This window comes from Cnephaeus nilssonii (genome assembly GCF_951640355.1).
Source record: "Cnephaeus nilssonii genome assembly, chromosome: 17".
Lineage (NCBI taxonomy): Eukaryota > Metazoa > Chordata > Mammalia > Chiroptera > Vespertilionidae > Cnephaeus > Cnephaeus nilssonii.
The window spans coordinates 1,971,460-1,984,929 of NC_137088.1; the positions used below are offsets into that span (position 1 = coordinate 1,971,460).

General features: G+C 42.4%; 1 protein-coding gene across 4 annotated transcripts in view; it reads left to right on the forward strand.

The window, feature by feature from the left end:
- The window catches only part of RBM6 (RNA binding motif protein 6), a 67,125-nt gene that overhangs the window by 10,560 nt on the left and 43,095 nt on the right, over nt 1-13,470 (forward strand). For 2 of the 4 annotated variants that reach the window (XM_079794858.1, XM_079794859.1), the window contains exons 3-5: nt 1,441-2,719; nt 4,681-4,770; nt 6,134-6,203. The exons of 1 other annotated variant lie outside the window; for it this stretch is intronic. In XM_079794858.1, coding sequence (XP_079650984.1) covers nt 1,441-2,719; nt 4,681-4,770; nt 6,134-6,203 — 1,439 coding nt within the window. Of the gene's footprint in view, nt 1-1,440; nt 2,720-4,680; nt 4,771-6,133; nt 6,204-13,470 lie in introns of those variants that run through there. One more of the 4 variants, XM_079794860.1, reaches the window with a different exon arrangement.

Consider the following 13,470-nt stretch of genomic DNA (forward strand, 5'->3'; position numbering starts at 1 on the left):
GGAGCTCACGGAAGTCATCATGTTCTGAAAATTCATTAAATAAGCATAACTCTAACGTTTAGGTTGCTGCTGTTAAATTCCTATTTAAGAGGGTTTGGCATTGTAACTGTTTCTCTTGAACTGAGTGACCGAGCATCAGTCCTTTGAATCTGTCTAGTATAATGGTGTAGTCTGAGTTCAGAAGGGTCGTATAATAGAACCTGTATACTCTGGGAGGAGTGGGCTACTGAGTTGGACTTGATCTCTTAATATTTTTGTTTTACTGCTAAATAGCAGATAACCCTTCAGATCATTTTTAACCTTTCAGATCATTTATGTTTTCCCTTTTCACATCCTCCTGTTCTCCTCAAAGTGAAAATTCTGGGTACCTAATTGTTTACTTAAACTCTAAACTTTCATCAAAGCTAAAACAATGTAAAATGACCTGGGGAAAAATAAAAGTAAGGTGACCTGGAGGTTAGGCAAAGGCAGAGTGGGGTAGCATAAAAGATTGGGCCAGTTCTCATTTATCGCTTGAGTTCTGTAAACTGAGAATATGACTTTAATACTATACTATTTTAAGATATACTTATTACCATGAAAAATTAGCATAAAGCATTAGAATCTGGAATATCAGCTTTATTCGGGACATGTGAATAATGCTTGAAGGCCTAATGCTGTCTCTAGGTCCCTTTCAGCATTCAGCTCCTAGATGCTGTTGCTTGGCTTAGTCAACTTATACATGCTTGTGGCATGGTTCATCCTGCCTCTGTGATACCCTTGGGCAGTTATAATAGCAGGGGCCCCGGGCGAGTGCTTCTAGGTGGAGCCACTCCAGGCCTGGGAGTTAGATGCAGCCAGGGCTGGCGCTCAGCTGGCATACACCGGTGTGCTCCTGCTGGTTATTTACAGCCAGGGTTTCTTCCTTTGGGGCCTGCCTCCATTCTGACTGGGTGGTGTCCGTGCTGTAGCTGTAATCAAACATTTTGGAATGTTCCTCCTTATGCAGCAATGAGGAAGACACCTCCTGAAACTTACTGTAAGAAATTTACAGTGCATTGATTTTTCTGATGTATAGGAATCATCACGTTGATCTTGGAATTCTAAGTTCCCTGGCTATAGGAAATGGAAATTTCTGTAGCGTGTCACCATTGCTAGCTTATCTGGTGTTGCGGATTTTCCCTGTTGCAGGACTGGGTGAAAGCTTTTTCTGCAGCAGTCATGTTGAAAACCTTGTGTTGACTTTCCTCGTGTTCTGAAATGGGAGCGTAAAAGTTTACTCCACCACTTCGTCCTAAAATAGCAAACCCTTGCTGTTTCTGCAGATCTAGGACCTTGTTACAGAACTCTGCCAAAAAAATATATTTACAGAAGAATGTGCTGTGCTTAGAGAAGAATATGCTGGTGTGTAGATTTGAAACTCTCTGGACAATATGAATAACGCTGTCTTTGTTTCTACAGTGGGAGCCAAGAAGAAAGGTTTGCTCCCGGGTGGAACAGGGATTATCCTCCTCCTCCCCTTAAGAGTCATGCTCAAGAGAGACACTCTGGCAACTTTCCTGGCAGAGATTCACTTCCCTTTGATTTCCAGGGGCATTCGGGGCCTCCCTTTGCAAACGTAGAGGAGCGCCCTTTCAGCTATGGAGCTAGAGACGGACTCCTTGGTGACTATCCAGGAGGGGAGGGGTCTGGACATGATTTCAGGGGGGGAGATTTTTCATCTTCTGATTTCCAGAGCAGAGATTCATCCCAGTTGGACTTCAGAGGTAGGGACATCCATTCTGGGGATTTTCGGGATAGAGAAGGACCACCTCTGGACTACAGGGGCGGCAATGGGACTTCTGTGGATTACAGAAGTAGGGAAACCTCTCACATGAACTACAGAGACAGGGATGCTCACACTGTTGACTTCAGAGGTAGGGATGCTCCTCCATCTGACTTCAGGGGCCGGGGCGCTTATGACTTAGACTTCCGAGGCCGGGATGGATCTCATGCAGACTTTAGGGGAAGGGATTTATCAGATTTGGATTTCAGGACCAGAGATCAGTCTCGTTCTGATTTTAGGAATAGAGATGTATCTGATTTGGACTTCAGGGACAAAGACGGAACACAGGTGGACTTTAGAGGCCGAGGTTCAGGTACTAGTGATCTAGACTTTAGGGAGAGGGATACACCACATTCAGATTTCAGAGGTAGACACCGGTCCAGGACGGATCAGGACTTTAGGGGCAGGGATGTGGGAACGTGTATGGAATTTAAGGGTAGGGAGATGCCCTCTGTGGATCCAAATATTTTGGATTACATTCAACCCTCTACACAAGACAGAGAACATTCTGGTATGAATGTGAACAAGAGAGAAGAATCCACACATGACCACACAACAGAAAGGCCTGCTTTTGGCACTCGGAAGGGAGAAGTGGAGCATTCAGAAACGAGAGAAGGAGAAACACAAGGCGTAGCCTTTGAACAGGAGTCTTCGTCAGACTTTCAGAGCAGCCAAAGTCCACTGCAAGACCAAGACAAGGCACAGCCTCCTGGCGGCGAAAGACAGAGTTCTGGTTCTGGTTTATTCAAAGAAGAAGGTGGTCTGGACTTTCTTGGCCGGCAGGACACAGATTACAGAAGCATGGAGTACCGGGACGTGGACCACAGGCTGCCGGGAAGCCAGCTGTTTGGCTACGGCCAGAGCAAGTCTTTCCCAGAGGGCAAACCTTCTCGAGAGGCCCCGCAGGAGCTTCAGGTATGTGAGTGGAGGGAATGGCTCTTTTGCTTTTTCATAGGCTTTCCTGAGGGATGACGTGTGAAGTTCAGGACCATTAGTCCTGCTCTCTCCTTGTATAACCATTGGAAAGCAAAATGTGCACTCAGGAATGGAATGTACATCTCCACACACAGGCCCTCAGCTCAAATCATATTTTTGATGTGTATTTATTCAACATTTTGCCTTATGGTGCTGATTTAAATGCCTTGGGATAATTTACTTTGAAAATATCTGTTTTTGTGAGTTGATTCTCTCAACTTTAGCAGAATCAGGCCTTGTGGCTGTTTTGGGATCATTTTCTTATTTAAATTTTTTTAGGAAGTACCTAGGAATCTTCCTGTAGTCACGAGGAGGTGATATTAATGTTGCAAGTATCTTCTTGCAGCTAAAGTAATTGATTAAATGTTGAATTTCACCCAGCTGGTGTGGCTAGGTTGAATGCCGACCTATGAACCAAGAGGTTGCCAGTTCAATTCCTGGTCAGGGCACATGCCCAGGTTGCGGGCTCAATCCCTGGTGGAGGATATGTAGGAGTCAGCTGGTCAATGTTTATCTCTCTCTTTCTCTTTCTCTCTCTCTCTCTCTCTCTCTCTCTCTCTCTCTCTCTCTCTCTCAAAATCAAAAAAACATTTTAAAAAATGTTGAATTTCGCCGAAACCGGTTTGGCTCAGTGGATAGAGCGTCGGCCTGCGGACTCAAGGGTCCCAGGTTCGATTCCGGTCAAGGGCATGTACCTTGGTTGCGGGCACATCCCCAGTAGGGGGTGTGCAAGAGGCAGCTGATCGATGTTTCTCTCTCATCGATGTTTCTAACTCTCTATCCCTCTCTCTTCCTCTCTGTAAAAAATCAATAAAATATATTAAGAAAAAAAAATTAAAAAAAAATTGTTGAATTTCTATATATATAATACATAATCTAACATACATATAATCTAAGCGAGGAGAGTTATGTTTGCAGTTGGACAATGAAAATATTATCTTTTTATTTTTATTATTTTAAAATATATTTTATTAATTTTTTTACAGAAAGGAAGGGAGAGGGATAGAGAGTTAGAAACATCGATGAGAGAGAAACATGGATCAGCTGCCTCCTGCACACCCCCTACTGGGGATGTGCCTGCAACCAAGGTACATGCCCTTGACCGGAATCGAACCTGGGGCCCTTCAGTCCGTAGGTCGACGCTCTTTCCACTGAGCCAAACCGGTTAGGGCAATATTATCTTTTTAAATAGATTTTACCCATGTCTACTCAGGTTTCTGTTATTTTAGACAGTAATCCTAAGACATGCTAGCCCAATAATAGCTTTTGAGAATGTTAGAGGTGAGTGACCATGTAATTTGTTGTTCAAATTAGGATACTTTCAAGAGTGAAAGAGGATACTGTTGACAGTTATTTCAGGACAGTAGACATAACTGGGAAGTGTGGTCCCTTAGTATTAGGAGACTTTTTCTCAAAAGTTAAATTCTTGATAAAAATTTTGAAATAAAGAGAAATCAGTTGGAGCTGAGACTTTTGTGAATATGGAAAATGCAGATTTCTCTGAACTGAGTAGTATGTTCAGATGACACTTTTTGACTTTGTTCTGGTATTTGTTTATAGATCTGGCTTAAATTGTTTTCCTGTTTTCTCATTCAAGAAAAGAAAATTATAGTCTTGAGAATGTTTTATTTGTGTGTGTTTTTCCTGATTATAAAAGTCCTGTTCAGTGTTGTTTCTCTTAACATTCTGCTTTACGCTTTCACAGCTCCTTCAGTGAGCCTTGGTTTTAGGACAGTGTATTCTAATGGTTTGAGATCAAATTTTGGCTCACAGAAAAAACAGAAAAAATTACCGTTTTTCACAGCTTCATATGATGCAGTGATTTGATATTTGATTCTGAGTACCTGTATTTTATGTTCAGTTTCATTTTGTACTAACATATATTCATTTCTGGGTTCAAGGATCAAGATTATAGGACTGGCCCAAGTGAGGAGAAAGCAAGCAAGCTTATTCGATTAAATGGGGTGCCTGAAAATGCCACAAAAGAAGAGGTAAGTGTCTTTTTTTAATTGTTCCTTTTGCTTTTTTTTTTGGTCAGTTAAAAAATGTTTTTTAAACTTTATTTTGAAAAATTACAGATTCACAGGAAGGTGCAAAGAAATATACAGGGAAGCCTTGGGTATTCTTCACCCAGCTCCTGGCAATGTTCACATCTTATATTAGTAGTACAATACTAAACCAGGAAACTGGCTTTGGTACCATCACAGAGCTCATTCAGATTTCACCAGCTGTGCATATACTCAGTGAGCTGAGAGTTGTACAAAATATTAAGGCAAATGATCACAGTCCTCAGGCCTGATAACCATTGTAAGAGCAAACAGTGCTTGGTGTTCATTCTGCGCCAGGCATTATGGATGCTTACAGATGCTTACAGCATTAGTTCATTTAAATATTACAGCGTACTGTGAGTAGGTACTCTTAATCCACTCACTTCAGATGTTAAGCAATTCTGTATGCTAGGCACTGAGTGAAGTAGCAGTGAATATTATTATAAAGCCACTGCCTCTGAGGTTAATAAAAAAGTAAGCAAAAGGTAAATAACCTCAGGCAGTGATAAGTGCTCTGAAGAAAACTAAAGTAAAGCTTTAGAGCGTCATGGGTAAGGACTGTTTTGGATCGGGTAGTTAGAAGGCCATCCCTGAGGAAGTAACATTTGAGCCCAGGACTGAATGCAGTGAGAGAACAGCCCCGAAGATGGGGAAAAGATCTGACCAGGCTGAGGAGTTAAGGCCATGGCCCTGGATTGGAATGAGTCAGTGTATGTCTTCTGTTTAACAGACGAGAAACCGGCCACTGCAAGGCTACACAGCAGGTGAGCAGGAGAGGCTCAGACGCAGACAGGCCAATTTCAGAGCTCCAGTGTGAGCTCAAGACAATTCTGCTCTTCTGCCTTCTTATACACTGAGTGGCCAGATTATTATCCCTGAACACATAATAATCTGGCCACTCAGTGTATAGCCTATATAATAAAAGGCTAGTATGCAAATTGTCCCCTCGACCAGGAGTTCGACCAGCAGGCAGGCTGGCCAACTGCCCATGTCCCCTCCCCCTGGCCAGGCTGGCCGGACCCCACCCATGCACGAATTCATGCACCGGGCCTCTAATATATATATATACACACTGAGTGGCCAGATTATTATGCGTTCAGAGATCATCATAATCGGGCCACTCAGTGTATATTGGGGGATTTTTGAGTAATTATGTTAGACTCATTCAATGGTTTTTGAAGGCCAAAGTGCATTTATAAAGTAATCATAGTTTTAAATTATGTCGAGTAAAAACCAGGATGGAAAATATAATCTTCAGTATTTGATTATGATTTGTATCATCATTGTAAATACCATATTCTTGCAGATTCTTAACGCCTTTCGGACTCCTGATGACATGCCTGTAAAGGACTTGCAGCTGAAGGGGTATGACACAGGTGAGTTTCTTGTAGTGCATGTGGCCTTGGGTCAGGAAGGGTCTTTGTCAGATCTCTGCAATGTGTGCCACTCAAAAAATGTTTGAGAAACCACAGTTAACGATTTCTGGAAGCCTCCTGTTGGTGCCGTCAGATAGCAGCCAGCTTTAGTCTTAGCTGTGATTCTGGGTGGTGCTTTGTCCACACGGTGCGGATGCCTGAGTGCCTGGGAGATAGAAAGGGAGTGTTGCAGTATTTCTCCCTGAATACATTTCATAGAATTAGCTCATTAAGCTGGCTGTTTATGTTCTTCATGGCGGGGGGATGTTTACGATGGAGCCTAGTAGGATTTAATAAACTTACTATATGTAAAAGTTTACGTTTTATTGCTTCAGCATGAAATTACAACTTTCCAGAGAAATTGTACAAATTAGTGGTTTCTGGACTTTTCAGTCTCGCTTTGAGAACAGAGTCCTGCAGTCACTAGTTTGTTGAAATCCATAAATAGATCCAGAAGAACTTTCTCTTTGACCTCTGTTCTGTTGTCTTAACTACAGATTAAACTCTTCAGAATATCCTCCTAATATTTGAAAGTACCAGTTTCGTCAGTTCCTTCAAATCCTTTTTTATTTTATTTTATTGTTTGAAGTATTACAAATAGTAGTACATATGTCTCCTTTTTTTTTCCTCCATTGACCTCCCCCCCCCCGCCTCTCCTACCCGCCCTGCCTCCCCCCCCCCCTCGCACATGCTTACTAGTACGGAATTGTCAAAAGGGAAGTGCCAAACACTTTAAAGTATTGACCAATATTTTTAGGACTACATAATATGAAATGGCTTAAAAATAAGGTAATATTTAACTTGCAGAATTTTACATTGAAGAAAGTAGAGCATTAATCTTTTCACAGAATTTAGATTTCAGTAATCCAAGTTAAGGAACTCGTCAAGTAAGAGCATGCCATATTTTTGAGGATATAGTTTACAGTTTACCATGGAATAGAATTTTTTGCTTTAATAAGATAGCTGCTGCTTCAGATTGGTTCTGCAGAGGGAAACTATCCACAAAAATAATTTTTTCTGCTTGAAATAGTCTGGTGCTAAAGTAAATTTACTTTAAGTCCAGAAATATCTTTTCTGTAATTTGAGAACAAACTCAGAAGCATTATTTCTTAGAAAGCTAATCATTTCTTTGTTTTAAAGCAACTCTGAATTTGTGGAAACATCACTAAGAGTTCTTCTGTTCTTGCACACTTCACCTATGATTTTTGTTTGTCTTACACACACTTTCTTGGTTTACTGTTATCTTTGGGAATTAAAGTAGAGTTTATAGGCTGCAGGTGCTTTTTAACTGCAATGGGGCAATAACCTCAGCTTTGATCTTGGTTTATGAACTGCTTTCATTAGGTATTGGCATATTTAGGAAAGTAGAGATATCTTTTTTAAAAATATTTTTATTGTTTAAAGTTTTACATATGTCTCCCTTTTCCCCCATTGACTCCCCCTCCCACCCCCGAGGGCAAGCCCCCACCGCCCCAGTGTCTGTCCATTGGTTATGCTAATATGCATGCATGCAAGTCCTTTAGTTGATCTCTAATGTGCCCCTCCCCCCCATTTGTCTCTGGATCTATTTTTGTTCATCAGTTTATGTTGATCATTATATCCCACATATGAGTGAGATCATGTGATACTTATCTTTCTCCGACTGGCTGATTTCGCTTAGCATAATGCTCGCCAGTTCCATCCATGCTGTTGCAGGAAAGTAGAGATCTCTTGGTGTTTAAATAACAGCAATTTAAACTCTTCATTTCTTTAGTACTTACTGATTTTCTCTTTATATTGTCAGATTTATTAGCAGAGTAAGACATACTACTGTATAGTGTCCACAAAGGACGTTCTTAAGTGTGCTGGCTGTGGGAGCTATTAGAACCATACGGGCTGACCAAAGGCATTGACACACACGTGAAATCGTTCAGGACGCTGGTTTAGAAAAACACACCTTTCAGGAACTGCGATCCTTTCTTGGCATTTTATTATATGGAGTGATAACGTAGTAGGTAGATATGTTTCTTTTTCTTTTTTTAATGAAAGGATTAGATTACCAGTCCCATGTTGTCCGTATTACATCTCTGTGGCAAGTAGAGGGAACATTTGAAAGCACCAGTTAGAGCATGTTACACCCAGGCCTAAAATCCTCTGCTGGCCTTGCACCTCCCTTGGAGGACATTCCCAACTCTGTCCTGCGGGGCTGGCCCTCGGCTGTCCGGCTCATCCTGTACTGCTCTCCGCCTTCTTCTGCTCCAGCCGGGCCGGCCTTGCCTCCAGCCCGGGACCAGCACAGGCTTCTCTCTCCGCAGGGCCCTGCACTGCCTTTCCTCTGACCCTCCCTTGTCTTCTGGGGTTTAGCCCTTGGCTCCAGTTTCACTTCGCAGAGGCCTTCCTCGCCATCCCTACCTGAACCCCTCGTCATTTCTCCTTTTATCCTAGTTTATTGGCACAGACCCAGCACTGATACTTTTCTCAGTGGTGTTGTGTGTCTTATTTCTCCCACTGGAGCGTTGGCTCCGGAACGGCAGGAGCCTGTGTGTCCTGGTCCGTCCTGATCCTGAGTGCTTCCACCCTGCCCGGCACTGAGGGCTTCCCAGTGTGCACGGAAGGAATGTGCCTTGGAACACTCAGGTGTTCGAGAACTTTAACATTTACTTCTAAAGAGATTGTGTGTGAATTTCAGCAGAAAAGGTGATTGCATAAATGGCAGTCACTTTTCTCAGGCTGTCTATTGACCTGCAAAGACCGTGCAGGATTGCTGTTGCTCATGAGAGGGGTGTGTGGGGTGGGGTTCACCCTTTAGCTGATGTAATGGGGAGCCAGTCTATAGCAGACTCGTCACTGACTCCAGTGAGCATCCTTGGAGTTTTTGTCTCATTCAGAGCTGTGTAAGCACAGGGCCACAACTTTGATCCAAAAACTGCGGGTTCAGATGAGTGCATACATTTTTCTGAATATGGAAAGGTAATGTGACATATAGATCATATATGAATTATATACCCTAGTGGGATGTATATTAGACATAATATTTCTACAGCAAAATGTATGACTACTCTCACTAAGAGGACTTAAAAAAGACTATAAAGAGACTCAGTATAGTTGAGGTCTGGATTTGTCTCCAGATGACTTAACTGAAAATATACCAAAAACTTGATATTTAAGGAACTTTTGGATTCTGGAGTTGCATGTAAGGGATTGTGAACCTATATATGCGTATATTGGGAGTTTTTCTTTTCTCATTTTCAAATATATTCTAACCCCCTTCATTGTAATTACCTTGAGTTACACGATTATATTCCTGGGGAAGACAGTACCAGGAGTGGAATGTCTTTTGGTGCCTGGACAAACGCTTGCATGTGCATGCAGTGCCCCCTCCTCAGCAGTAAATGAAGAAACTCCTCATGCCCCTAACAGCAGGGATGAGTCTCACAGGCAGCATGCTGAGGGGCGGACACGCGACTCAGAGGCTGTTCACACGGACATGAAGGGACATGAAGGGACACGAAGCACGGAAGCACGCTGCATTTAATGTGCGTGTCCGCTCTTAGAAAACGCCACGGTCCGGAGGCTGGGGAGGGGCTGGGAATAGCACTTCATAGCTCTGCTGAGGTGAAGTGACTAGATAATGTCACTTAAAAACAACAACAACCAAAGAATCAGCCCTGGCTGGTGTGGCTCCGTTGGTTGGAGCGTTATCCTGTGCACTGAAGGGTTACAGGTTCGATCCCTGCTCAGGGCACATTCCAAGGTTGCGGGTTCTATCCCCAGTCAGGATGCATATGGGAGACAACTAATTGATGTGTCTCTGGTCTCTCCCTCTCCCTTTCTTTCTCTCTAAAACTCAGTTTTTAAAAAAATGAATCAAATGTTCCTGAATGATGGTGACGGTAGAAAAATCATTGCATGGTATAAGCTTCATTAGGTTTCTCCTAGTCACCTACCAACTGGATTTGTGCCACAAACGAAATGCTTTCCCACCTTTGCTCGCCTCCAAATCACAGAAGGCATTAGTCATGCTGTCTTATATCACACTCGATGCTATAAAAATTCCTGGCAGCAATGTACTATGTATGAATTGGTGGTTAAATAATATTTGTCTAAATATTGAGATGCGTATGTGCAAACTACAAATAAAACACTGGATGAGTAGAACCTCCGAAGAAAATTTCCCCAAAATGGTACTGTCACATTCAAGTTTAGTTTTGAAAACTGTGCAATAGTGTTATGTTGAGGGAGTAGAGTTTTCTATTTGTTGTTCATGTCATTATAAGTAATTTAAAATTCTGTATTTGTTAGAAAATGAAAAATTTTCATTTTAGCTTTTGGACTAATATCAAACCCTAGAAAGTGCTCACTTGCTTATCATACAATGAATATGCTTGGCAAATGTACAAGCATATCTGATGAAATGGACCTTTTTTGGGAAACCTTAATTGAAAATAGTCCTGTATTTTATTTATTTATTTATTTATTTATTTATTTATTTATTTATTTATTAAAAAATATATTTTATTGATGTTTTACAGAGAGGAAGGGAGAGGGGTAGAGAGTTAGAAACATTAATGAGAGAGAGAAACATCAATCAGCTGCCTCCTGCACACCTTCTACTGGGGATGTGCCCGCAACCAAGGTACATGATGCCCTTGACCAGAATCGAACCTGGGACCTTTTAGTCCACAGGCTGACGCTCTGTCCACTGAGCCAAACCGGTTAGGGCTAGTCTTGTATTTTAAAATGGCTGCTTGGAGGACAAGTGCTATCAGTTAAGTTCCTGATCATGGCAGTGCTTGCTGTTGAACTTGGCAGAAAGTGGGGGGAGGAGGGGGCAAACTTCAGGCAAGTTGAGAGGCGGAGGTTTGAACATGTTCAGGAATGACATCAGTGGAAAGCAGTGTTTGCCTCCCATGTCATAGGCAGATGAGAGATTTTTTTGCTCCTGACACCAACCAATTCTGGCACCAAGTGATCATCCTGTAATTCAGTTCAGTTCTGACACTACCCAGAGTTAGCATCAGACCCCATAGGTTTACGGGCTCAGTCCTGTAAGGCTGCCCTTATTTCAGGTGCCCGTAGCACATATCAGTACCGAGATACCCACTCTTTTGCTGGAGGGTCTCACATCCCCCCTTCAGGTTTGAGAATTTGTTAGAATGGCTCACAAGATTCAGGAAAACAAACAGTTTATTATAAAGGACCAAGTGAAGAGGTATGTAGGTTCATAGGTCTGCAAGTATCCTGGAATGTGGATTTGTAAACCAACCTGGAAGCTTTCCAAACGCCATCATTTATGGATGTTCCATTATGTAAGTATCACTGATGAAGTCATTGGCCATTCGTTATTGACTTGATCTGTAGCCCTTTTCCTCCCTGGAGTTGGGGGGTGAGGTTGAAAGTTCCAAGCTTCTAACCAGGCCTTGGTCTCTGATGACCAGTCTCCGTCCTGGAACTGTCCATCAAGAGTCGCCTCATAGAACAAAAGACAGTCACACACCCTTATCGCTCAGGAGACTCCAAGAGTTTTAGGAACTCTGCAGCAAGAAACTGGAGCAAAGACCAAATATATATTTTTAAATATATTTTTATTGATTTCAGAGAGGAAGGGAAAGGAAGAGCGAGAGAGAAACGTCAATGATGAGAAGGAATCATTGCTTGGCTGCCTCCTGCACGCCCCCTACTGGGGACTGAGCCCGCAACCCGAGCATGTGCTCTTGATCGGAATCGAATCCGGGACCTTTGAGTCCGCAGGCCGACGCTCTATCCACTGAGCCAAACCAGCCAGGGCCCAAATATTTTTTGTTGATATCACAGAAGGGGATCCCCAAACTGGATCTGGTTGGTTCCTAGTACCTTTAGTTGAGCACCAGTTCTCTGTTATAGAGCATAAATGACCTAGGCTCATGTTCTGGTCAAAGTGTCACAAAATACCTGTTGTCTGACCCTTACCCTGGGCGCTAGTTCACTTCTGGAATAGATGAGCGGCTGGGCCAGTGTGATCTGCTCACATCCTGAGCAACTTTTAGTTTGTCCCAGAAAACCATCATGGATGAAGTGACCCTATGATTAATTTTGGACTTTGAAAACTCCTTGAAAATACAAACAACAAAATTTTTTTTAAAAATAGCCAGTTGGTACAGATGGAAAACTAAATAAAATAGAACCATATTGCAGATTTCAAAAATTTACCGAGTAATAGTAATGCACATCTTCCTTGTTTTGTGTGTTTTATTATAAACCAACAACTCACATGTATGGGTGAGGGGGAGAAAATTGAAAGGGCGTGTAAGATGTCAGAGAGATGGATTTCATATGGGCCAATTCCAACTTTCCCAGAGGGTAGTTTAGATCAGATATTTTTCCTAATTTTCCTGATGAGCGCAGCAGGTGCACATCCCCTTGAGGTTTCAGCAGCAGAGTACCGGTCGGAAATGGCACAGGGCTCCTTAGTTCTTCTATTTTTTTTTTTTTTAATATTTTACTGATTTTTTACAGAGAGGAAGAGAGAGGGATAGAGAGTTAGAAACATCGCTGAGAGAGAAACATCGATCAGCTGCCTCTTGCACACCCCCTACTGGGGATGTGCCCGCAACCAAGGTACATGCCCTTGACCGGAACCGAACCTGGGACCCTTGAGTCCACAGGCTGACGCTCTATCCACTGAGCCAAACCGGTTTCGGCAGTTCTTCTATTCTTGATAGAAATTCAGATGCCTGGATCGATCCTGTTTTGGTTCTTGCTAAAATCTCTAACTTGGTAATATTTTACTTTTCTTCTCAAAACTTATATTACCCAATGAAATGGAGTTAGGAAACCAGGGTCGACTATACAACCAAGCCCTCTTGAATCTCTGTTAAGGTTTCCCACGGTGCTTTTTATACTCGTGATGCTTCTTCCCACAGAAGTAACACTCCTTGTTTAGAGGGAGAAAACTGCATTCATTTCCCTCAAAGATCCCCAGTAAAATAATTGCTTTTTCTCTCGGCCTGTGTCCTTTAATATCCCGATTCTTTTTTACATTTTGTATTTGGCATTTATATTCTAGATCAATTTTGAGTATAGGGCTGCTCATCTCATTTGCCTAAGTAAACATTGCTGTATAATTGCTTGGTGTGGACTAACAGACTTGAATGAGGGGGCCATGTCTGTCAGCATCACCAAGTCAGTTTTTTTGGGGGCAGAGACTAAATTGATTCTGGAGTTGGGTGTTATTTATCAGGGCTTTGTTCCCCCCCTTAAGCACCTGGTT